The sequence below is a fragment of the Trichosurus vulpecula genome, chromosome 9, assembly GCF_011100635.1.
Source record: "Trichosurus vulpecula isolate mTriVul1 chromosome 9, mTriVul1.pri, whole genome shotgun sequence".
Lineage (NCBI taxonomy): Eukaryota > Metazoa > Chordata > Mammalia > Diprotodontia > Phalangeridae > Trichosurus > Trichosurus vulpecula.
In genome coordinates this window covers 155,039,360-155,064,643 of record NC_050581.1, presented here as the reverse complement: position 1 = coordinate 155,064,643, position 25,284 = coordinate 155,039,360, and the positions used below count along the sequence as shown (strand labels likewise).

At 37.2% G+C, this 25,284-nt stretch overlaps 2 protein-coding genes across 3 annotated transcripts in view; both read right to left on the bottom strand.

The window, feature by feature from the left end:
* Nucleotides 1-25,284, bottom strand: part of RAD18 (RAD18 E3 ubiquitin protein ligase) — a 117,256-nt gene that overhangs the window by 60,820 nt on the left and 31,152 nt on the right. For both annotated transcript variants that reach the window (XM_036738471.1, XM_036738472.1), the window contains exons 7-9: nt 6,888-7,072; nt 4,231-4,307; nt 306-366 (exon numbers count right to left, since the gene is read on the bottom strand). In XM_036738471.1, coding sequence (XP_036594366.1) covers nt 306-366; nt 4,231-4,307; nt 6,888-7,072 — 323 coding nt within the window. The remainder of the gene's footprint in view (nt 1-305; nt 367-4,230; nt 4,308-6,887; nt 7,073-25,284) is intronic.
* Nucleotides 21,214-21,578, bottom strand: LOC118831245 (60S ribosomal protein L37a). The gene has a single exon (XM_036738473.1). It carries the CDS (start codon nt 21,556-21,558, stop codon nt 21,280-21,282), a length of 279 nt encoding a protein of 92 aa, XP_036594368.1. The 5' UTR covers nt 21,559-21,578; the 3' UTR covers nt 21,214-21,279.

Here is a 25,284-nt window from a genome sequence, read left to right as displayed (position 1 = left end):
TTATTTACAAAGTGCTTTGGTATAAGCATAAAGTGGAAAGTGCCATCATTAATAGAACAGAAGGTCAAAGAGACCCACAAGAGAAGTAGGATGACTTTGACTAAGTAAATACCTTAAATGAACCAAATCCAATTCAGCATAAGACTAAGATTCACAAAAAGCTATATAATATCATTTTTAAAAATTGAAGGTCTATAATTAAACACTCATTTTGAAATTATGCTAAAATGAATAATGAAAATTACACCAAAAAGTAATAAGTAACCCAAGTTCATACTGTACACAAATAAAATTAGATTACTTACGATATTTACTGTGAATATCATCTATTTCTTTTTCTGTCTGGTTCTTTGTAAATACCATGACCTGAAACCATTAAATAAAACTTAGCAAAGGCAAACAGAATGACAGAAAACCAAAATGATTGCTATACATTATAAAATCTCAAATGCAGTGTTTTAAAACAACAACAATAAATTCTTTCTACCATACTCAGACTTAGGAAAAGTAATTCCATCAAAATAAAGTGTTAGTGACCAAAACAAATAAAGACCACACTACTAATGGATGTCATTTTGGATATGACTCTCTTACAGCATTCCTTTACAAATGAATATTCTTAAATATACCAAATTTTCTGTTCTGTGAAATAGTACTTTTCGGTTCTATACCCATAGACACTTAAGAAACACTTACACCTACAAAGTTAACAAACTTTATTTTCTTAAGGAAGATAGCTCGTTTCTCTTCGTCCCCCACTTCCAACCCTTTCACCAAATCACGGCCATAGAAAAACAACACTGATTCTTCCTCTTAAATAGTATAGCACAGGCCACCCTTTTAAAGCAAGCTACAAACTCCAAACAAACTTTCTTTCCACTGTCCACTCCTTGATCTACTTCGAGTATCTATGATTTCATTAGTGTGGGCAGAAAAAAAAGAGAGAGAGTAGGAATAAAAAGGAGAAAAAAAAGAAATTTACATGATAATTTTGTCGTATATTTGAAAGGAATAGCAAGGTGTGCATAGCAGATTTGCAGTTTCATATACAATTATCTTTTTTAATTGCACTATGTTATGGAAATGCTTGTTTTATTCTTTAAGTATGTATTAATGTAATTTTAAAAAGAGAAAAGGGAAAAGAAAAAAAAAACTAAGGTTACCTCAATGAAGAAACTAGATTTCAGGGTTATAAAAGATCAAAAAGTGACTAATGAAAGTAGGAAGAAATTATACTACTACTACTACTACTACTACTACTACTACTACTACTACTACTACTGCTACTACTACTACTACTAATGTTGTTGTTTGTCCCTCATTTTTGAAGAAGACCAATGACATCACAATACTGGAATCAGAGTAAGGTATGTTTGGCTGTGGATGATCAGTCCAATACAAGTTTCGAAGAAGGAAGTAGTGGATGATGAGTGGGGTCTTGATTTGCATGTGAACTGGATTTCAGTGAGGCAGAGCTGCAAGCCTCATTGTTTCTTCCAGAGTCATTAAAGTCCAGTGGCAAGACAGAAGTCAAGATGACTGGCAATGGCTCAGGATGCAATGGATGACCTTGGCATCTTCTATGTCTGACACAGCTCTGACATTCCACAGCACTTGCTTTAGTCACCTTTGTGGCCATTGGAACAAAATCGTTCTCCTCCACGCATTCTGCCAGAAGAAGCCTTTTTACATAAGCATCTCCTGGGTGTTCAGGGAGGACCAGTACATCTGGTGAGGGGTTTGCTGAGCCTTTTTAGGGCTGCCGTGTCATCCTGTCGCTGAAATCTCACCTGTGGCTCTAAACAGCTGTAGCATGTGCAGCAGCCATACTATGGTAAAACAGTCTCAGCAGACAGACCAAACCAGGTTGAGAAGAGCCAACAGACCTACTACGAATAGCTAGCATTTATGTAGAACCTATGTTCCAGGCACTATGCTAAGCTCTTTATAAATATAATCTCATATTATCTTTATAAATATTATCTCATTTTTCTCCTCACAAGAACCTTGGGAAGTAGAGGTGCTAGTATTATTTTACAGAAGAAGAAACTGAAGCAGGTAGAGGTTAAGTGACTTGTCCAGGGTCACACAGCTAGTAAATGTTTGAGGCCAGATTTGAACTAAGGTCTTCCTGACTCTAGGACCAGAGCTCTTGTGTGTGTTGTCCTTCGTTCTCAAAGAGAACCATGACATCAGGGAAATGATAACATGACTTGCAGTTGACTGATTTTAATGGGGGACAGCTGTGCAAGGTCACCAGCCTCACTTTCTCCTCCAGAGCCATCTGGGTCCAGTGGCCTGATATTCACCAGGACTACCTGATATGGTCCAGGATGCATTGGGAGACCCTGGCCCTTTCAGGCTAAGGTCTTTTCAGATTCTCACTCTGAGTGAGGTAATGCCCATTCAGTGAACAGGCCTCTTTAAGAAGTTAATCAAGGCATGGCCCCTTTAATCAAAACTCGAAAAAAAATCAAACTGGGAGGGAAAGACCTTAGGGTTCCTGGCCAAAAGAGAAACAGTTACTATAACTAGTGAAACACTAAAATAGTAAAAGACTAACATGAACTGATGTTGAGTAAAGTGAGCAGAATCAAGAAAAGGCTGTACATAGTAACAGCAACACTATGTGATGACCAACTTTGATAGACTTAGCTCTTCTCAGCAATACAATGATCTAAGACAACTCCAAAAGACTCATGATGGAAAATGCTATCCACATCCAGAGAAAGATCTATGGAGTCTGAATGCAGATCAAAGCATAATGTTTTCTATTTTTCCTCTCATGGTTTTTTCCTTTTGTTCTGATTCTTCCTTCACAACACGACTAAAGTGGAAATATGTCTAATAGGATTGTACATGTATAGCCTATATCAGGTTGCATGCTATCTTGGGGAGGGAGAAAAAAATTTGGAACTCAAAATCTTATAAAAGTAAATGTTGAAAATTATCTTTACATGTAATTGGAAAAAATAAAATACTATTAAGTGAAAAACATGATGAGCAGGTAGATTTCAGAAAAATCTGGAAAGACCTACATGAACCAATGCTAAGTGAAGTGAACAGAACCAGAACATCGTACACAGTAACAGCAACACTGTCTGATGATCAACTTTGATAGATTTAGCTCTTCTCAACAATATAATGATCTTAGACAATTCCAAAAGACTTATGATGGAAAATGCTATCCAAATCCAGAGCTCTATGTACTACGGCACTCCTGGCCACCTCTATAGTAAACAGGTTTAAAAAAAAATGAAAGTGACTATTTCATTTCCAGCCAACTGTTCGCCTCCAGCAGCAGCTTTCCATATCATGAAGAGTCGAGAAAACAAAGTCTATATGGGAAGACATGAAAACTTGCCCTGAAGTATGATTTGCAAGCAAAAAGCAGACCTACATGAGAGGGCAGTATGTCAGTGGTTTTTTTCAATGTTTCTTTCCCTTCAAGTAAACTAGATACAGACAACAGTGAGAAGCTTGATGTTTCATCTTTCCTTATAATCTCACTGGAACACAAAATTCAAATTGATTTTTAATGCTAACTCATCTCTCCTAATGATAAAAAAAGAGCATTTAGATGGTGTTTTAAGGTTTACAAAGTCCTTTACATATGTTATCTCACTAGATCCTCGCAACAATCCTGTGAGTTGGACACTAGAGGTGTTGTTATTCTCCTTTTACAAATGAAGAAACTAAGACATAGACAGGCTGAGGGACTTGCTCAAGATCACAGGACTAGAAAGTGGTAGAGCCAGGGCCTCAATACAAGATTCTGATTTCAGAGACATGCTTCTTCTTCTTTAACACACTGCCTTTCTAAAGGTCATAAAATATTAAGAGTTTTAGAGCTAAAAGAAACCTGAAAAATTCACTGGTCCAACACTATCTTACAGATGGGGAAACTGAGGCCAAGAGCATCTAACCAAAATAACACGATTAACTGGCTGATGCCAGGACTAGACCTCCATGGCTTCTAACTCCCAATCAAGTGCTCTTTCCACCATCCTTGACATTGATGATATGCTAAAAACAAGTTAATAAGTGCCTCTGCTTTGGACTCCACCCCAAGTTAATATCCACAATATAAGAACACAATATATTATGCTAAAATGTGTTCCAGTATGTCTCCTATTGAAGGGATCTCTTTATGTTTTCCTACTGTTTTAGTAACAATTTTAGACTTCACTTTCTTCCCAAAAGTTACTGAAACAGACACCATAAACTTACATTTTCATTCAGTTTATTTGATTCAAGATGTAGACGAGTCTTCTCCATATTTTCGATTTCTTTAACTATTTCAGCAACTGTTAAAATAAATATAACACCAGTGATTTTGTTGACATATATAATCTAAAAATTGAGAAGTCATATTCCTAAACTCTCCTCTTTCTACTGTACTGTTAGGAGTCTTAGAAGATGAACAGACAATCCCTGAGAATTAAACTAAGATCATCAGACAATCCCTGAGAAGTAAACTAAGATCATCAAAATAGTTAATATCAGATTTAATCTTAATCACAGTTTGAGTTCAACTATTCCAAGAGGAAAGCATACCATCGTAAATCTATCCTTTTAGTTAACTTGAAGATATGACCATAATGATTTATTTTAATTTGACAAATGACTGGAACCTACACCCCCAAGGCTAGATGGGTCTCAGGCAGAATTCTGCAAAGGTCAACTAGCCACTTGCCTCATCATATTTTATCCTATGCTAATCTTCCATGTTGAGTTGACAGCCAACCCACTATATTCTTCACCATTCCCCATTTGTCTGCCGCCCCAACCTCCTCAGCACTCAGATTCCAGGTGGGAAGTCAAGATATTCTCAGAATCAAGATGCCAAATCCATCCACAGATACTTATCAACTTATCATGTGCAGCAAGGCACTGTTCTAGGCTGTGTGGGGGAAACAAAGAGTACTAGACCAAGCTCCTACTCTCAAGGACCTTACACTCTACCTGGGGGTGTATACATAAAAAGGTAATAGGAGACAACAAGTCCCAACTGAATGGCAACAGGCAATAAGCTCTTTAAGAGCTCAGACTATGGAGAGATAATTGTGAGTTACACTGACCAGGGAAGGCTTCCTGGAGATCTTGAGATGGGAAATGAGGTTGTAAGAATAGGCAGAGCTTAGGTGAAGATAGAAATATTCCAGGAAAGGGTAACATCATGAGGAAACAATGTGGACAGAAATATACAAGGAATATTTGGGAGAAAAAGTAGACCAGTTTGGTTAGAATAGAAAATATATGACAGGAAATAATTGAAGATAAGGTCTGGGAAGGTATGTTGGGAACAGACTGTAAAGAAAAATGAGCACCTGGATAAGGAGTCTGCACTATATTGTATTGGCAAAGGACAGTCAGTAAAGTTTTTTTTGAAGTGAGACAAATCAAAATTATCAGTGGTCCAGCTCCCTGACTCCCTCACTTCAGAAACTCTGAAAAAATAAATTCTAGGACTTTAAGTTGGAAAGCATCAAAGATATGGTTTACTATTACTCAATGTCAAGTTTAAAAGCTCAAAATAAAACCAAAAGTGATTTGTTATTAAACTTCAGCAAATTTAGAAGGCGAAAGATTTAGGGAAGAAATCTTTACTCTAAACTGTACTTCTTTTGTACACATAGATAAACATATATCCCAACATATTTTTTAGTTTTGTAAGAGCAGTTTTCAAACAGAACAATTTTCAAAGACATTATAGTCTTCAAGCTATATTATAACTACAATCTATAGATAGTTTTAAGTAATATTGAAAATAGTTTCTAATTCTTCATTGAGAATCTTATGAATTGGGTGGCAATGGTCCTCAAATCCTTTGACAACCAGATATGAGAAACAAGAATAATCTCAGCAATCCAGACCACAAATAAAGGAAGCCCCACATTATACTTTGTGGATAATTACAAGGGGAAATAAATGAGTACAGATTCCATTTCACTGTTTTTTTACTTAACTAAAGAAAACTACTTAGCTCCTGAAGAGCATAAAGAATAAATCCCAGGAAGAGGGCAATAAATTCCAACTGGCACTATTTGAAGTTATTATTATCTAAACTATGAGCGCTGCTTCCAGCCCAATGGAAACATGCAGGGCAAATTTGAATAATGCCACCACTCCATGGGACGGCTTATTCACACTAATTGGGACCTCATGGTTGGTTTTAGTGAGTTTTCTGGAAGAAAGCACAATAAGGGGCACAATTAGTGTACCTGTTATAGAATATATATAATTATGCACATATTATATGCATCAAAAGAAAAAACACTACATGAGAAAACAATAATGCTGCCATACTGTAATTAAATATCTCTTTTGGTCTATCATAAAAATTTATCTGTATGATAACTAAAATGTTATGTTTGGGCTGTTTGGGATAGGACTCAAGTTAACTCCTTAAAAGATGGACCAATTTATTTAGTCCATCTGTAGGTTCAAAGAGACAGGGGGGTTACTTTCTGTCAAATGATGCTTTAATGAGTTTCTCTACGTAGAGAAACACAAATTTGAATTTTTAACAGCTCTCAATTTTGGCCTAAATCTATTTTAAACACTATTTTATATCTATTTTTGTATTTTACTGGGAACTATCACTTTAACAAACTTTTCCCTTGGGCAATGAATGAAACGCATGAAAAAGTAAAGAAACACTGAAAGTGAAGTTGTTCTATTTTAGACTGTCATCTCAATCCCAACATGGCATTTCGGGAACCTTTTTAACATACAGCCAAATGAACTGACTGACCTTGAGGAAACAAGGGGCAGTAAACAAACTATTTTGAAAAACCTGTTGGGAACGTGATAAACTTAAGTTGTGTTTCTCCACCTCTGGCCAACACAACTTCAATCTGAAAGCAACATATTTACAATCGTACCTGACTTGGGATGTAAAGAATCACACTGGGCATTGTACATGTGCACAAATTCTTGGTGCCGTCTAATAAGCTGCTGTTTGTTCCCATGACTAGAGAGTCCATGTTCCTTGAGCTTCTTCCTTAAGTCCCGTTCAGAAAGTAAGTTGTAAACAACTTTGGGCATTGTCTTCCTTTTATTAACAGAACTAAAAAAGATAAAAAGGGAGTTTAGTGATGATTATCTTGGATGTTAAAACATCGTCATTTTAGCAGAACTTTAATTTAAGAACCTCACAAGATCTCTTTCCTGCTGTGTCCAGAGAGTGAAGATTTCAGTCCAGCCACCACACAGGAGCCATGAAATGAACTGGGGAAGGAAGGGGATTGATGGGAGGGAGAGAAAGCACCTTCTCTCTTCGCATTCCAATACTCTGGATATTTGTCTTGTTCTGCTTCATTTTATCCTTCTCAATTTCAGATGCCAGTGGTGATCCCAAGTTTACAAGAGAGGTGGAACTACAGTGACCTTCCAGCCAGGATTCCAGGTGGAATGTTGCAGGCAGCCTGCCCAGCAGGGAAATCCTGAGGAGCCAGGGTGTCCTGGGACTTAAGCCCGAGGTGGGTTTTGGATTTAGAACTGGGACTGCACTCTATAGGAAACAAGCTAAGCTGTTTGTATATTTGTTTTGTACGTTGGAAGTAAATATTTCTTTTTAAAAGGTAATCCTCTAAATCCTTAATCCTTAAAAGCTAGTGGTTAAATGAAGTGGGATGCTGGTAAGCCTCTGTTACACTTGAGGGAACACCACAAGTGAGTTGCATTGGTGTGATTTTGCCAATCTTTCATATGTTGGCTGTATTGATACTCTTCATATTACTGAATTATTTATATAAATACTGATATACTGAAACATTCTGTATTAAGAGTCCTGCATGTAAATATTAATATTAAATTTTATGTGAACATCACTAAGTTTCTACTGTCTAGTAAAAATGTTCATCTTGTTCTTTGGCACTTAAACCAACCTAGACTACTTGACTTTTGTGAAAGCAAAATGCCCTACAGCCTCTGAGGATGAGATACCTGTGTCTAAAATCCATAAGCAGCTGACTTCCTTTGCTAGTTCTCTAGCTGATCCTACTTGCCTTCTTGTCCTGAAGGATGACTTTGCAATTCCATTTTGCTTACCCTAGTAGTAGTATGGATCCATGGGGAAAAGGGGTGGGAGACAAGCGAGGAATTTAGGGCACCCTTTGGAACAAGGACAAATTGCTTGGACCTCTATGGGTACAGAGGGACCACTAGAGAATTTGGGTGTACTCTGTATATAAAGGTACATTTTTTTTTCTCTAGACTCCAGCTGAATGACATTATACACTGAATCGTGGAAGAGTTTCCACCTAGGACAATTTTGTCATCTGAGAAAGAGGTAAGTCCTTAGTTGGCTGCAGGTCCCAAATCCCTAGGGGTAGAGTTCCAAGTAATTTGGAAAGCTCATTGTGAACCAGGCTTCCCCACAAGATGGGAAATCAGTTTTCTTTGCCCCTTTTTGCTCTTTCACTTGGAGGTTAAGAAAGGCACTGCACAGCTAAGGCTATGCAAACTTTGTGAAATATTCCTTGTTATTTGAATCTGAAAAACTCTGTATTGGAGGATAATTATGATTTCTATTTGTACATGTAAGGTTGATTAGATGATCATACAACATTGGCCAGTTTGAAACTTCAGCATATGACACTGGGGAAGCAAGTGAATGGAGACTGCTTATGCCTCCCCAGAGATCACAAGGGGACTGTTCTTAATTTGGGTCAAGGACTATGTTAACTAAAAAATGCATTAATGTGTATTTGCTAGGGACACCAATTTTGAAATAGGGGAAATGTACAACGGGGACTTTGGAGCACTCTCGGATGGCCTAACCTGGAAGCACCCTGCTCCCCTGAATCTCCTATCATGTCCCCTTTACTTGGTGGCCAACATGGAAGTTGGATCCATAGTAAGCTTGGAACCAGGATTCCAAACAAGATGTTGCAGCCAACTAACCCTGAGGGGAGCCCTGAGAAGCCAGGATGTAGGATTGAAGCCTGAGGACATTTTTGGATCTTGCAACTAGGACTATGCTTTATTTATAGGGAATAATCAAGCTAAGCTGTTTGTATATTTGTTTCATATTTTTAAAGTAAATATTTCCTTGCCAGAGCTTTAAAAAAAAATTTCAAAACATACTTCAAAGCTTGAGAGATAGTAAATGGAAAACACAAATAATAATAACCACAGTCATACCAGTAAGAGAAGCAATCAAGAGAACTCACTTCCTTTCCTGCGGCTTTAGTTTTCAGATTACCTGCTCTTCTCAAAGACTGAAATGTAGTCAGCAATAATCTGATCGATTCGGAATCAATATATTAAAGGAATATTACTGGACATGGAAATGCAGAATAAAATACCAAATAAAAATAATAATAAAGAAAACAATATGAAAGCCCGATAAAGTAAGGAGGTCTGAAGCATCAAAATACGCTGTACACTATAAAGGGAGGAGTCATTAGGAGAATAATTCAGTTCAATTCAACACGCACTGTCATGTCATATACAAGACACACTGTGGGGTTCTGGGATATAAAAACAACCAAATATTTCCCATTTTGAAGGAGCTTATATTACATTCTATTTATCATATAAATAAGTAAGCTCAAATTTGAGGAAGGAGAAAACATTGGGCCTGAGAAGTAATCAGGAAAGGCTTCACAAGTGGTCCTTGAGCTCACCCTTGAAGGAAGCTATGACTTCTGAGAGCCAGAGGAGAAAAAAAGGGGTATATTCAATTTTAAATGATGTTCTGGAAAAGGAATCTCAGGTATAATAAACAGAGCTGGCTGGGCAGGCATTTCAGAGAGTGGTTCTTTTCAGAACCAGTTTAAATGGGTTGATTAACTATCTCAGTAGAGAATAAAACTGTACCTTGTATATACTACAGATGGAAAATCTTTGTAGTTAAAAAGCAAGGCTTGTTATTATGATATGAGGGCAAGAGTGAAACATGCCAAATGTAATATACTTAGATGCCTTTAGCTTCCGAGGCTTGTAAGAGGTCCTCTTGACCACTATAATAGGCCTTGCTTTGGTTGTATTTTGGGATTGAAAAAGCAGTCTCACTTCTTTAGATATTGTAGCTATTTGGATATAGAATAGTTTCTCAAGATTTTACTTTTTAAAGATATCATATCTGCAAAACAATGAATCCACAACTTCTACTAAATGTTGCTGTGTCCCTCTATAAAAAGTCAGACCAAAGCTGACAGTTGTACAATAAAGCCTAATATTAGGATATTTTTAAGTTTTTCATAAATTACAGAAAAGAACATACGGCTATACTTTAGTTTTTTAGGTAAAAGACATGTTTTCATTAGTATATTTTTTAATCACTTCTCACTATACAAACATGTATCAGCTTTCCACTTCTTATGCAGATCACAATAACCTATACAGTTGAGTACAATCATTTGTGCTGCTGTTCTTAATTTTCTAAAGCACTTTGACGACAGTGAACGTTTAGTGGTAAAGCATCCTCTACTGACTCACCTTCAAAATGGAAACAAAACCTTGCTCTCATCTAGCTAAAGATAAAAATGAAATTATAATTTAATTAGTACCTGCCATAAAGAGCTTCCCTTCTCCCTTTCCACAAAATAATACTACATACTATATACTCAATAGGCACTACAATGAAGATCAGAGTTTATACTTAAGTTTTTACACATATTAGTTTCCAATAAATGCAAACTTTTTTAAAAAGAAAAATTAGACATGTCACATATTCCAAATGTGCATGGCAAAAAACATTCTGTATTCTTGTAAATAAAATCGCTTCACACTGAAAAAAAAAATAGTAATGGAGATGTGCAGTTGAGAAAACAATGGTTGGTACCAGATTGTGGTGGGGCTTTAAGATGCTAAACTAAAGAATTTGCCTCAAGAATAAAATACAAGAGGGAACCAGTGAAGGATATTTAGTCAAACCTATTCCTAAAGAAGTTGCTAGTTGTATAGAGCAGAAGCATCAAACTCCAGCGTGGGCAAGAACCAGATTAAAATGTAATTGGAAAATGTAACAAAAAATATGTAATACAACATTAAATAATGTTGATTTGTGGTTCTTCTAAGTCAATATGTGGCCTGTAGGGATCCATTTCTATTTAAGTTTGACTCCACTGGTGTAGAAGATGGAATGGAAAGGGAAAAGACTAGAAGTTGGAATACAGTTAGGAGTTTATTACAAACATCCAACAACTGATTAGAGCCTGAAATGCAGTGACATCTATGTGATTAGAGAGAAGGGTATAGATTTGAAAGATAATAGGAAGTAGGATCCATAAGACCTAGTAACTGGTCTGGTTTGGTTACAGGGGCTGAGGGGCGAAAATGAGTCTACTATGATTATACAGTTATAAATCTAGGTAACTGGAAGGATGGTGGGCCCATTAACAGAAATAAAGAAAGAGGGGAAGAGGCAGCTAATTGAAATGGGAGTATTATTGAATAAAATTTTAGATTTGTTGAGTTTGATACCAATGGGACGTCCAGAGTCAGAGTGGTATAAGAGCACTAGTGATCACTTTTCAAAGGATACAAGGTAATATAAGTAAGAATTTAACTTAATCCCTTTGTCTCCATATCTAGATATTTAGGACCAGTTCTCTCCTATTATATTAATTGGGCAGACACATCATTAACAACTACCTACCTCAAGTTCAAGAATTTGCCAGGTACTACTGGGAATATAAAAGAAATTTAACATACAAACCCAGCCTTCAAAGATCCTGGCCTTAAAACTTGCTTGGAAAGAAAAGACCTAGATACATAAAACTTTAATTATAGTATGTATAAGGAAGAATCAGCAACTTACGTAATTTTTTTTCTCAGAAATATCACCTATGATCCATACAGTACTACAAATCCTTCTTACTAAACATGGCACAATACATGGAACTCTTAGCTCTTCAATAAAGGTGACAACTTTACTGTTCATGTTTCTGAAATACACTGCGTTAAAGACACTAAAATTTACTTTAGTTACTAAATCATCCTTCTATTAGTGCTAAACTGCAGAGAATAGAATATAAAAGTGATAGAATTTCAGAGAAGAGAGAAAGTAGTGTGGGTTGGACAAATTGGTGAAAGCTTCATGGAAAAGGGCAAAATGAGTGAGATTGGAAATGATAATAAGAAGAGTGTAACTGTAACAGAGGCTGTTAAGTAATAATGGAAATGGTTAATGTTTATGGTAGCATAATACCTATACATTTTTTCCTAGAATAAACAATTTACTTGCTCCACAAAGCCCAACTCCAATGCTTGCCTTATGGTAGGCACCTGAGGACTATCAATCAATCAATAACCATTCCTTAAAGGTCCAGGCACTCTGGTAGGTACAGGGAATACACAACCAAAGCATTGTGCTCAAGGAGCTTACATTCAATGCGACACACACACACACACACACACACACACACACACACACACACACAGAAGAGGGGAAGGATTAGCAGCTAGGGAAAATTATTAATGTGTGATGAGGCTGGAGACAGGTGATGAAAAGTGTTGAAATGCCAGACAGAGTTTCACCCTGTCTCTGCCACCCTGAGTTCTGACTGGCGTATTTTCACCTTATCTTGCCCAGAAGACACTAGCATAACTCCTTACAGCTTCTCTTTTCAAACATCCCTATATCTTCATGACATGAACTCGAGGCCCTTTTACTCTTTTGGTTGCTCTCTTGAGCACATTTTTCAGATGACCAGCATCAATCAATCAATATGAGCATTTGCTATGAGCCAAGCACTGAAATATTCCCTGGAGAGACAAAGACAAAAGGGAAACAGTCCTTGGCCTGTACATAACATATATGATATGAATACAATATGATTTTGGAAAGGAGTGAATTAGGAGAGGCTTCGTGGAGAAGATGATGCCTGAGCTGAGTCTTGATTCCAAGACACGAAAGTGAGGCATGCATTTCAAGCAGGGGGACAGTCAGTGCACAAACAAAGAAATAGGAGGGTGAGCATTCTGTGTGTGGAACAGTGAATAGGTTAGTATGGCTGGACTGAAGAGTACATGGACGGGAGTCATGTGTAAGAACACTGGAGAAGTAGGAAGGAGTCAGGTTATGAAAATATTTGAATTGCAAATGGAGGAGTTTATCCTAAGGATCCTAGGAAGCCACTAGGGTTTATTTTGTGTGGGTTGAGGTGTGTGGGATACAAGCAGATCTTCACTTTAAAATCATTTTGGAAGGCAGGTGGAAGATGTATTGGAGTGAGGACAGACTGAAGACAGGGAGACCAAACAGGAGACTATTATAATTGTCTAAGCAAGAGGTGAAATTACAATGATGGCTTCATAATGGACAGGACTAAAAATGTGTGTGTACATATATATATATATATATATACATACATACATATGTATATATATATATGTACACACACATTATACACACACACACACATGTTTAAAAGATGTTGTAGAGATTGAACTAACAAGATTTAGCAAATGTTTGCATGTATAGGTTCAAGGATATAAAAGCCTATAGAACGAAGGCCTCTTTGTTTTATGAAATATTAAGAAAAAATATTTTGTCAGTATTGTAAGTCTAAAATCCTTGATCTCATCTAAATGAAAAAATGTGTATCAGTTTTTCTTAACTATAAAGACTTAATCATTGCCAAGGAGACAATATTCTACCCTAAACAGTCCTCAGTTTTACTTGAAAGCAAACATCTAATCAGTTGTTTTTGTTTTTAATTTAAATAGAAAATTCATTCAAAGTCAGGAAGGGATATTGACTATCAGAAACTAAGAGACTTAGTGAGACTTGGTCTTGCTAACCAGACTCAAGAGCGAAAGTACACTTTAATTCTTAAAATTAAAAGGAGTATCCATTTATTAGCCTTTGACCAGAGGAGTAATTATTTCAGGAAGATAATTTTTTCAAAGGTGCACGAGCATTAACATTACTATAGTACTAACATATATATATAAACCTAAACCTAAATCCACTTGCTCTGGAATTGCATCTTGTTTCATGATTAGAGGAAGGGAAAGGGAAAGGGAATAAGAATTTAGATAATGCCTACTATGTGCCAGGCACTATACTATCTTTTTTCTAGAAAATGTTAGGATTAAGAGAAAATTAGAATTGGCATGGGAAACTGCTGGCATAGTATCTAAGCATGAATGTTTGTATCTTAATAAATTATCTCTGATAGATTTTGGCTACAAAAAAGAAAACAGTTTTTCTTCCAGTTAAATAGTACTGTAAAGACTTGGATTCCAATACCTAACAGAAGCTAGATTGGCCCTGGAAAGCTTCTCTTCTAAAACTTTCATGGTCAACTGACTAGAAATAAGGGACTTTTTGAAATACCTAAGGAGGTTTTTTGGAATAAAGTCTTGCCGACCCCTCATTTAGGCTCAGAATCTGATGGTTTAAGAAAAAAGGCCAAGTCTGCCAGACACATTGAGAGGTATGTATGCCTATACACCTTTCTAGGTTCATGTCCATAGTTGCCTTATACATAGCACATGTTAAGGGCTAAACCACACTAGGATAAATCTTCACCATGCTTAAACTTAGCCAACATCTGCCCATCTGGACTGTGATCCTGTTAGGGAAAGGATCGAAATATGTTCCTGAAAGCAAGGGAGATTAGCCTAATTAACACCATGACTTAGTGACAGGAACTTTCTCTTTATTCTGTTCTTTAAAACTAGATGAAGACCTTCCCTGGAGAGAAGGCATTTAAATACTCTCAGTGCATCTCATGAACCTTGTGGTTATCTTCCCAGAGTTTCCCAACTGGACTACAAGTGGCAAGTTTAGTTTCATCCCCACCTTGTTTGTTCATGGCTTGTTTAATGTATATGGACTAACTCTGTTTAGATATAGAATGGTGGTGGACATAAAATTTTCTAGACAAAGAGGACAGAAAGGAATACAGTGAAACAGTAATAAATGCAGTGGTTCCTTGTTATAAGGGCGAGGTTTAGACGAGGATGGTGAAAGACAGGGAAGTCTAGAACCCAGCTCCTTCGGTAATTCAGATGAAAGTCTAGATTCCCCCAATGGGGGAGGATCAAGTCAGACTCCTATGGGTCGATGAGCTTAGAGACTGGATTTCTGCTATTCAATTGAAGTCAGAACTGAAAGTACAACAGAAAAAGGTTGGAAGAGGTGCTGGAATGGGATACAGAACCTATGAGAATTTTTTTTTGCTTTTTTTTTTAAAGACTGTCTTAAGAAAGACTAGCATTTTATATTTCATCCACTATAGGAATGAAACTTACAAATTCTTAAGACAACTAACTGAATGGGCATCCTAGAGATGATCAGCTAAACAATTTCAAAAGAAGGATCATTTGATCTGAATATTAACTCAAAAGATTAGGTTAGATGGGTGAGTAGTTGCCAGCAAAGAAGTACTCTTTCAAAACAGAAATGAAAGGAGACAGAGGAAAGATGGCAAAGTAAAAGAAAGCAATGCTTTGAGCTTTTCCCTACAGACTTAAAAAAATCACCAGACCAAATCCTGATGGGGAAATCCCAGAAAAAAAATCACAGTGAATCCTTTGTCCAGTTCTGACAGGGAAGTCTGTGGACACTAGAGACCCCAGGGTTGGGCCTGTAGCATGGTGAGCTCAGAGCACCTCAATGCCCATGGAGATGCTGTGCAACAGGGCAAAAAGAGGTCTCTGACTCATTCCAGGGTACCCCCGATCCACACTCGAATATTGCAACAGGGATAGGTGCCTCCTGGCAGCTTTGGTGCCCATGACCTAGTCCCAGGTGGCAGGTCCAGGGCAGAGCAAGAAGGGGACCTATACATGGCAGTGGTGTTCCAGGTAAGAAGTCCCTGAATAAAGAAGGAAGCTCAGAAGTCAGCAACAGGAGCAGCAGCAGCAGCAGCTGGTAAGGCTCAGACTTCAGAGGCAAAGCAGGATCTCACTTACGAGTTTGGAAGAAATTAGGTACAGACCAACATTTCACACCACACAACAAGATAAGCACCAAATGAATATGACATAGACGTAAAAGGTGAAATCATAAACAAATGAGAGGAGCAAGGATGAAATTATCTTTGGGGTCTATGGATAGGGAAAGAGTTATTGGCCAAATGAATGATCCTCCTATGGGGGGGAGGGACAGTTTTGACGGAATTTTTTAAAATTTGAACAAAATTAATGCAGTTAAAGTTAGAAGGGAAACAGGTAACTGGGGAAAACTTTGGAGCAAGTTTTTCTGACGGAGGTCTTATATCCAATATATGTAAGAAATTCATTCAAATTTATATTTACTTTATTCCCCAACCAAAAAAAAAAGGCCAAAGGATTGAATAGACGCTTTTCAAAGGAAGAAGTACAAACCATCAATAATCATATGAAAAAATGTTGAAAATTACTAATAATTATAGAATGGTAAATTAGAACAATTCTGACACTCCACCTTAACCCCATCATATTGGTCCCCCCAAAAATGGAAACTGATAGTTGTTGGATGGGGCTATGGGGAAATAGTCATGCTAGTGAACTTTTGGTGGAGCTATGAATTGGTCCAGCCGTTTTAGAAAGCAATTTGTAACTATACCTAAAAAGTTATTAAACAGCACGTACTCTTTGACTCAGCATACCATCACTACTAAGTCAATAATCCGAAGAGGTCAAAGAAAAAGGAAATGTATGTACAAACATTTAGAGAAGCTCTTTTTATGGTGACAAAGAATTGGAAACTAAGGGGATGCCAATCAATTGGGGAAGAGCTAAACAAAATACGGTATATGAATGTGATGGCATACTATTTATTGTTCCATAAAAAAGGCAAATGGGACAGTTCTAAAGAAACACAGAAAAGAGTAAAATGAGTAGGGCAAAAGAATAATTTAGACAATTACAATAGCATTGTAAAAAAATGAACAACTGTGAAAGACTTAAGTATTTAAGACTTCAAAAGACTGATAAGGACAACAATTAATCATGATTCTAAAGGGACTGATAATGAAGAATAATGAGAGCTTACACTCAAGATGCAGAATGAGACACATACTTTTTTAACATTCTTCATTTGGGAAGTTATTTTGCTTGACTATGCATATTTGTTGGGAAAGTTTTTTTCTATTTTTTTCTCAGTGGGAGGAGTGGGATAAAGAAGAAAGAGAGAATAAATGTTTAATCAAAAAAGCTAAATTTTTAAAAAGCCTTGAGAAAAGGAGGTTCCTCATGGAAAAAGCAAGCCAAATGTGAGTTTGATTTACTTGATTACAGTGAACTAATTGAAATGATTTTGTAATACTTAATTATCTAGCAAGTTAGAAGCAAATTCACCTAAAAGGAGCTACACAAATAAGAAGAAAATATGAAGTTTTTAAGTAAGAAACCAAACTGGAAAATAGTTTATGTGGGAAAAAGAGAAACTGTGCCTCTTAATCTGGAAGTTTCACCTCTAATCACCCAATAGCAAAATTAGGAGAAAAATTCAAGAAACATTGCAAAAAAATATAAGTAAACCACATGGAAGCAAAAAGGAAATTCGTATAGTTTGAACATTACATGGCCATGGAGTTAGATATGAAAAAAAGCATAATACCTAAAATACTGTCCTAATTTGCAGCCAGGTGGCACAGTGGATAGAGTGCCAGGGCCTGGAATCAGGAAAACTCATCTCCCTGAGTCCAAATCTGGCCTCAGACACTTACTAGCTGTGTGACCCTGGGCAAGTCACTTGTTTGCCTCATTTTCCTCATCTGTAAAATGAGCTGGAGAAAGAGATGTCAAACCACTCCAGTATCTTTGCCAAGAAAACCCCCCAATAGGGTCATGAAGAGTCAGACACAACTGAAACAAACAACAATTTGCAAGAGATAGATCCAGCAAGTGAAAAAAATGAAAAAATAAATAACCCAATTAGAATATTAAACAAGATTCAGAGCAGAGAAGATTAAGGTTTAGAAATTAACAAGACTATATTAACAAGAATGCATGATGCCAAATTAGGACATAGATAAATGCAATTTTGTGACTTGTAACAAAATCAGTTTGAGTTAGTCATACAGAGGAAGTAGAAAAAAAGGAGTAAAAGAATTAAAAGATAATTGAATTTGCCTGGTTTAATCTTGAAGTCCATTAATTAAAAGATAGTAAGAACTGTACAGAAATGTTCTTGACACTAAAATAAATATAATAATGACAAAGAAGAATAAGAAAATGTTTAAAGTGCAACTAAGGACACAGCAGATATTAACTGATCAAGAGTCCAGAGCAGTGGCCCAATTTCTGATTATCCCAATAGCAAAAAGACAGATCTAGAGACTTTTCACTTTTCAGGGACTAAAATAAGGTCTTCTTTTTTGCCAGCTCTCAAGAGACTCCAGAAAGGGCTAACTGAAAAGCAGCAAGAACAGGAAGCCCAGGTTGCATAAATGGCCACAAAAGTTTAAAGGTTTTGACCTCATTAGGAGAAGGGGAGAACAGTTAGGTAATCAAGAAAATGAGATCATCATGAGGGTAGAGCCACAGATTCCACAATAAATCTAAGATTAATCATTAATAATTGCAGAGAAGAAAGCTAACAAAAATAACACCTACTATTAAAAGTGGTGTTGGGTGTGGAGTCAGAGAGACCTGAATTCAAATCTGGTCTCCATCTCTGAATAAGGGTGGCAAGTCACTTCACATCTAATCTGCTTCAGTTTCTTCATCTGCAAAATAGAGATCTCAACAGCATCTACCTCTCAGGGTTGTTGTGAAGATGAAATGAGATAATATTTAATAAACCATTCTTCAAACCTTAAAGTACTATGTAAATGCTGGTTATTACTAAAGGGGATATCAGGCTTTTTGTTTCCAAACTCTTCACTTTCAACTCTTAGTACTACAAGTTGTCAACAGGTAAGAGAATTCATTAGAAAAATCAACAGAGGAATAAATTCCTAAGAGCTTGTAATCTACTGCTAGAGCTTTCTAGAAGCTAGGATCATCACCAAGCATAGTACAATATGAGAGGATTTAAGGAGAAATCCCCATTTATAAGGGAAATTAAGGCTGGAGAAATTAAGTGATTCCCACAAAGTCACCAGATTAATAAGTGGTATATAGTCTGATCTCCTATGATCCTATGCTATGCACACCCTCACAAATAATATCAAGCATTTCATCATTTTTACTTAATCCAAGCTCTAGGTCTATTGTCACTTCCTTGTGTGTGGAGGCTTCTAGGGCCCAAAACCAGCCCATCTGAATGATTCACATCACTCCATAAACTTTTACCTTGATACTTTCACCGTATTACTTACCTTTTACCCTATTACTCAAAAAAAAAAAAAACCATTAATCAATCTACTAATATCCACCTGAGCAAATTTCAAAGTGTCCTAAAACCATTTAAAAGCATTTCCCAACTTTTTTTTTAAATTATCCTAAGGGATCAAGCCCCAAGGTTCTTAACAAGAAAAATTCCTAGGGAAAAAAAAATGGAACATACAGATGACATAAAAATCAGACCTTTATTAGGAACAACTTCTAAAAGGTATTTTAAACAACTTAGTCATAGCATCATAACTGCCTTTATAAGCACTTAACAGATTAGTGAAGAATTATATGATTAATAATGCTTGCTAAACATAACTATTATAGTTGGAAACCCCCTCTCCCCAAAAAAGAGTGTGTTAAAGGTTCAAGTATAAATTAAATGGGGCCAAAGAATATTATGTGGACCAAATAAGCTAATGTACAAAAAAAGCTTTTGTATACCTTAAAGACTATATAAATACTAATTCTTATTATTCCAACCTGTATACCCATGAAAACCTTATTTTAGAATGTACTTTTGACATTAAAAATCACTCATTATGTGTTCATTAGTTAAAAATGAGTAACCAAGCTACCAAAAAGGTCTCCATTATCAATGTACTTTTGCGCATCAACAATCATTCATTATGTGTTCATTAGTTAAAAACTAGCAACTAAGCTACCCAAAAAGCCTCGATTGTCTTACACCACCACCAACTGGCTAAATTATTTTCTTTAGTGCTAAAGCAGTGAAACCCTAAAGCCAAAGATAACCATTGAAACACGGGAATATTTGTACTATACTTCTAAAATAATGTATTTCTAGGTTTTAGAGGGTGTGTGTTTGTCTTTAAATATAACTGTCTCTTACAGTGTTTACAAAATTTTGGGAAAATAAAATAATACCATATAATAGGCAGAATAACTTCTCAGGAACCTAGAAAAATACAGGTAATGGACAAATTATCAAGTTCTTTTCTGAAAAAAACTTAGTTTATGACTGTAAAATCCTAATGGAAATGTGTGGTTCTTGTGGTTCTTAAAAGAAAATAAGCATTATCAGAGTTCAAAAGTTCTTTCAAAAATTTCAAAATACAAGCCCTAAGATAATATTTCCCAAAAGCATGATACTGATTTGAAAAAGTGGAAAATAAGATAGCTCAGTACTTACTAATGCGGTTTTCAGAAAAGATTCTTTATTCCAGGTCCTTCCAAAAGAAGGCCCAGTTACAAAGCAGTTCCTTAATGTCAAATGTCAGATCTACTCAGAAATTCTGATCAATTTTAGCATAAAGCTACTCTAAGTTAAGAGAAGCATAGATTATATTCCAAACATACTTAACAGGAATATGGATAACTGAAGTTACAGGACTTTCTCAGCTTAAGAATTTCTGATCCATGGTATACTTTTACACAACTTACATACTACTGCACCAATATACTTGAAATAAAAAAACCAAAATGTTTGCCTAGACCAAGACTCTTTTACCCACTCCATTCTTGGCTACCTGTTTTTTTTCATTTTAGTCTTGGAATATTTGTGGGTATCTAGAGGAGTGAGAGATAAGATGAAAACATCCTCCTTCTGAACCCTTATACTATCTCTTGATGCTTCAGAGGGAATAAAAGTGAACCAGGATCATAGTGTTACCTCCTTCTTAAAGGTTTTTCATAACTCCATATCATTTTTTTTCAGAAAGCTTTTTTCATCTAACATTGTTTTAAATCTAAACTTGTGAAAAATGCATAGTTAGTATTAGTAAGCTATAGAACCAAAAAGTAAGTTGAAGCTCAAGATTCTCACTGTGCATTCTGCCTGTGAAACTTTGACCAAGTCACTTAACCTAGCTCTGGTCTTAGTTTCCTCATATATAAAAGGTAAGGATAGTACCCGTTGATCTCTAAGGGACCTTCCTGCTCTAAAGTCTATGATCTGGAAAGAAAATTCAGGAAAAGAACTACTTTTTTAATTCAAATTAATCACTTATTCAAGACTAGATTTTTTTTTTATTCCATAAATTAACCCATTTATTGTTGGACTATGGGCTACAGGTATTTGATAAGAAGATTTTACTGGTCTTTCAATTCCTTCAGTCTTCTGATGGCAGATTTGACTGTGACTGCAGAGGTGGTATTGTAGGTCCATGCACCACCAGCTACAGTTTTCATACAGGATCCACAATGCCAGATACCCACGGCCCGTCTCTTCATTTTGGTCTTGCCACAGAAGGAGCAGGTATACTTGGCATGCTGGCTAATTTCAATTTTCTTCACCATTTTTCTGAGGGATGCACCATAACGTGTTCCATATTTACCAACAATTCCAACCTTCTTGGTGCGTTTAGCCATGTTACCAGTCGCGGGGCTGGAGCTCGAAGAGGCTCAAGACTAGATTTTAACAATCATTTATTAAGCACCTACTACAGAGAGCAGGATGTTGGAAGAATTCAAGGTTTAAGTTGTTATCTGATATTTAAGGAAAGCAAAACATATTTTTGTCCATTCCTTCCCCAAATATCCTATAATGACAAATTAAATTGTATACCTGAAAACAGTTACATGTAAAAATATCTACAACAGATGACAAAGAAGGCTGGTAGTAATTATGGAGATCAAAACAGTAACACCGCCAAGTCAACGTGCTAGCAGTTCTCATATAATCCAAAAAAACTATTTTCACCAATAGATATGACCAGATATAGTCACAAGGAGGGAGGAGAATCCAGAACTAGATTTCATTGGTGTATAGCACTCTTCACGAGGAAACTATTACAGGATTAGAGCATGGATCCTTAATCTGAGCTCCACAGACTTCCCACTGTGGATAAATTTCAGGGGGTCTGTGAACTTAGATAGGAAAAAAAATTACATCTTCATTATCACTCACTGTCATTTAGCAAACTCTTCAACTACTAATATTTTAGAAAATGTCCTGACATAGACAACTGATGCATATGTAAATATGTATATATATATATATATATATATATATATACACACACATATATATATGACCAAAAGATATGAACAAACAGTTCTCAAAGGAAAAACTGCACACTACTAACAACCAGATGAAAAAGAATAACAGAAATTTAAATCAAAAAAACTCTGAGATTTTACCTGACACCCAGCAAAGTGGCAAAGATGACAACAAGTGACCAGAGTCAAAAGAAGAGTTCTTATGGGAAGATAGGCACATCAGTGGGGGCCATGAATCACTACCATCATTATGGAATTATGCAAATAAAATAAGAAAAATGTCCAGACTTTAAGGACACTTTCTCAATAAGCTCAGTGTTCACAAGTATTCTACATCCGTGTTCATAAATTCTGTTATTCCTTTATCTGATCATAATCTGTTGTCATTCCACCTCTTTTTGCCTGGCAACTCCAAACCCTGTTCCTCCTCACTACAATATCTAATCCCTTCTACCCCTCATTTTGTTCCAAAACACCCACAACTCACTGGCCCCATCTCTTCCCTGCTTCACTTTGACCCTACGGTTCCACTTTACAATGTCCTCTTTTCTTATGTCCTTTGCCCCTTTATCTTATCGAAGAGCTTATCTTTCCAAGCATCTGCCTTGTATTCCTCTGGCCTCCACTGCCTCTGCTCCTATTGCAGAATGGAGCTGGACAAAAACACAAAACTATGCTGATGTGGTCCTCTAAAAGTCTATGTTACATAATTTCAAGTGGGCCCTCAGCATGGCAAGACAATCCTTTTATATGTCTCTAATTAATTCAGTATCCCATTAACCATAGCAGCTTTTCCAAACCTCTTTATTCCTCTTAGAGTTCTCCATCTCCCAGCCCCTCAGCTGAGAACTTTGCCTCATATTTCACTTAAAAAAATGTTGGGACATTCACCAAGAGATCCTTCTTCACTTCTCCTCATCTTACATCACCCAGATAACTTCTGCCACTATCTCCTCCTTCGCCTCTGTCTCACATGAAGAGGCGGCCCTTCTTCTTGCCAAGTAAACCTCTCTCCATGCAAAAGTGACCCCATTCTACCCCATCACCTCCAACAGACTTCTCTCTTCATCATCCTCACTCTCTCACACATCTTCTGTCTCTCCCATCTACTGGCTGCTTCCCTACTACCTATATGTCCACATCTCCTCTAACTTCAAAAAGCCCTCACTGGTGCTCTCTTCCCCACTAGAAAGGTGTCTACAATCTATGCTTGCACTTCCTTTTCTGTCACCCTCTTAACTTCCTACAGTCTGGCCTCTGACCTCATCATGCCACTGAAACTGCTCTCTGCAAAGTTATTAATGATCTTTTAAGTGCAACACTTAATGATTTTTTTCTCAATCTTCATTCTTTTTGACCTCTCTACAGCCTTGTGCATTATCAGTCACCTTCTTCTCCTTGATACTCTTCTCTCTAGGGTTTTCATGACACTGCTCTATCCTGGTTCTCCTCTTACCTATCTGACTGCTTCTCAATCTCCTTTGCTGGGTCTTCTAGGTCACCCCCAAGACTCTATCCAGGGCACCCTTCTCTTCTCTCTCTCTATTATTTTGCTTTGTGACCTCATCAATTCCCACGATTTCCATTATCTATGCAGATGATTCTAAGATATACCTGTCTAACATTATTAACCTTTTTTCCAACTTCCAGTTTAACATTTCCAACTGCTAAACTGTAGTCTAGTATCCTGAACTGAATGTCCCATAAATATCTTAAAGTCAATATCTCCAAAACTGAACTCAATATCTTTTCCCCCTAAGTGCTCATCCCATCCTAAACTCCCTATTACTGTTGAGGGAACTGCCATCCTCCCAATCAACCAGACTTACAAAACGTAAGTACCATCCTCAACTATTCACTCTCTCACACACACACTCCCACACATATCCAATCAATTGTCAAGTTTCTACCTGTATATGTCCCATTCTCTCCTCTGATAGCACCACTCCCTCTTCGCCTCTAGCCCGGACTGTTACAGTAGCCTACTATCTCTCCCCACTCTAATCCATCCCAAACTCAGCTGTCAGATTGATCATCCTAAAACCAAGGTCTGATGATATCATCTCCCATCCCGTTCAATAAATTCCAGTGATTCCCTATTATCTCCACAATTAAAAATAAAATCTCAAAGAGAAGGAAGATGGAGGCTGGAAAGCAGGGACTTGCCCAAAGCTCTCCCCCAGGACCCTCCAAACATCTATAAAAAATGTCTCTGAGCAAATTCTATAACTGCAGAACCCATGAAATAGCAGAGGGAAGCAGGGCTACAGCCCAGGACAGCCTGGATGGTCATTGGGTAACATCTATCGCACCGTGCTGGGAGCAGAGGAGAGCCCAGCATGGGCCACGCCCAGACCAACCAGACTGGGAGCCGGGCAGAACAGACTATAGTGCCCTGAATCAGTGAGCTGTGGCAGTTACCAGAATTCTAAACCCACAAACACCAAAGACAACAGAGAAGGTTAGTGGGAATAACTGCGGGGACAGAGTGAAAGGAGTTCACAGTTTGGCTACCACCCCATGGGCAGCGGAGGTGGTGCAGCTCTGAGGCTGCTTCCAGAGCTCCAGCTGCAGTTGCTTCAGGCTCCAGGCCCACCTGGTGGGAGAAATTAAGTGGCAGATCAGAGCAGGACTGCAGGGCCTGCTTAGATCTGAGTCCAATCTGAGTTGGCAGTTCTTGAGGGGGGAGGAGTGCTGGTGTGGAAGAGCTTGCTGTGTAGAAGTAGCTCTGAAAACAACAATGCAGCCCCTCAAGCTTGGGACAAAAGTACTCTCTACTCTACAAGCAGTCATACCATGATGAAAAACTCAAGGTTCAAGTAGTTGGCTGGGAATATGGCCAGGCAGTGAAAACAGACTCAGATTCAGACTCAGACTTTGGAATTTTTCTTTGGTGACAAAGAAGTGCAAACATACAGCCAGAAGAAGTCAACACAGTCAAAGAGCCTACATCATAAGCCTCCAAGAAAAACATGAACTGGTCTCAGGCCATGAAAGAGCTCAAAAAGGATTTGGAAAAGCAAGTTAGAGAAGTAGAGGAAAAATTGGGAAGAGAAATGAGAGAGATGCTAAAGCAGGCCCAAAAAAATACTGAAG

Excerpts from the sequence above, each read along its gene's own strand:
- LOC118831245 (XM_036738473.1), bottom strand. The coding sequence starts at position 21,558 with ATGGCTAAACGCACCAAGAAGGTTGGAATTGTTGGTAAATATGGAACA.